The sequence below is a fragment of the Pyrgilauda ruficollis genome, unplaced genomic scaffold (assembly GCF_017590135.1).
Source record: "Pyrgilauda ruficollis isolate IOZ18807 unplaced genomic scaffold, ASM1759013v1 scaffold1285, whole genome shotgun sequence".
Lineage (NCBI taxonomy): Eukaryota > Metazoa > Chordata > Aves > Passeriformes > Passeridae > Pyrgilauda > Pyrgilauda ruficollis.
In genome coordinates, this window is record NW_024511266.1 from 3,770 (window position 1) to 5,142 (window position 1,373).

The 1,373-nt window shown below is 71.5% G+C and overlaps 1 protein-coding gene across 1 annotated transcript in view; it reads right to left on the reverse strand.

Moving 5' to 3' along the window:
* Positions 1–1,373, reverse strand: part of RBCK1 (RANBP2-type and C3HC4-type zinc finger containing 1) — a gene marked incomplete at its 5' end in the record, with an annotated part of 3,797 nt that overhangs the window by 841 nt on the left and 1,583 nt on the right. Inside the window, 3 exons of the mRNA XM_041458457.1 lie at positions 20–163; positions 243–341; positions 417–596. Coding sequence (XP_041314391.1) covers positions 20–163; positions 243–341; positions 417–596 — 423 coding nt within the window. The remainder of the gene's footprint in view (positions 1–19; positions 164–242; positions 342–416; positions 597–1,373) is intronic.

A 1,373-nucleotide genomic window follows, 5' to 3' on the forward strand; every position in this document is an offset into this window, starting at 1 on the left:
CCCCGGGACCCCTCCTCACCCCCGGTCCCCATCGGGGCCCCTTGGTGACCCAGCAGATCTCGGTCTGGCACATGGTGCAGCGGATCCAGTCGCAGCCGTCCTTCTTCTGCACCACGATGCGGCACGTGGGGCAGTGCATGGCCTCCCCCCGCTGCACCAGCGTCTGGGGGGGCGCGGGGAGGGGGGGTCAGGGCCGCGGGGACCCCCCGGGACCCCCCCGGCCCCCCTCGGAGCCCCCGCACCTGCAGCATGTCCCGCGTCTGGCGCGCGGCCGCGTCGTGCAGCGCCCGCAGCTGCAGCTCGTCCTGGTACTGCCGGCAGTTCTGGCCCTCGTGGATGGCCTGGGGGGGCCGGGGGTCAGCCGGGACCCCCCCCCGGGACCCCCCGGGACCCCCCCGGGACCCCCTCGGGCTCACCTTGCACAGGAGGCAGTTGAGGGCCCCGCACACCGGGCACGGGAACTCGTTGACCGCGTCCTCGTAGAAGCACCAGCCCGGGCAGTCCCGGCCCCGGCAGTGGAAGCTGTTCCGGCTGCGGCGCTCGGCCAGCGCCAGCCCCCGCGCCAGGAACCGCGCGTGCTCCTCGGGGGACAGCAGCTGGGGACACATTGGGGACATTGGGGACATGGCACTGGGACCCTGAGCCAGCGCCAGCCCCTGCGCCAGGAAGCGCGCGTGCTCCTCGGGGGACAGCAGCTGTGACAGTGGGGACATTGGGGACATTGGGGACATTGGGGACATGGCACTGGGACCCCTGAGTCACTGTCACCCACCCCTAGGAACCCCGAGCCAGCGCCAGCCCCCGCGCCAGGAACCGCGCGTGCTCCTCGGGGGACAGCAGCTGGGGACACATTGGGGACATTGGGGACATTGGGGACACGGCACTGGGACCCCTGAGTCACTGTCACCCACCCATGGGGACCCCTGAGTCACCAGTCCCCGCACCAGGGGTGGCATGTCCATGTTGGGACCCCCTGTGTCACTGTCACCCGCCCCTGGGGACCCCCGTGTCACCACCTACCCAAGGGGACAGCCGGGTCCCCTGGGAGCCCCCTGTGGGTGTGGCTGTCCCCGCTGTCCCCCCCATGTCCCCCCCAGTCCATGTTGGGACCCCCTGTGTCACTGTCCCCCGCCCCTGGGGACCCCCGTGTCACCACCTACCCAAGGGGACAGCCGGGTCCCCCGGGAGCCCCCTGTGGGTGTGGCTGTCCGCCCCTCGGGGGACAGCAGCTGGGGACACATTGGGGACACTGGGGACATTGGGGACATTGGGGACATGGCACTGGGACCCTGAGCCAGGAAGCGCGCGTGCTCCTCGGGGGACAGCAGCTGTGACAGTGGGGACATTGGGGACATTGGGGACATTGGGGACAT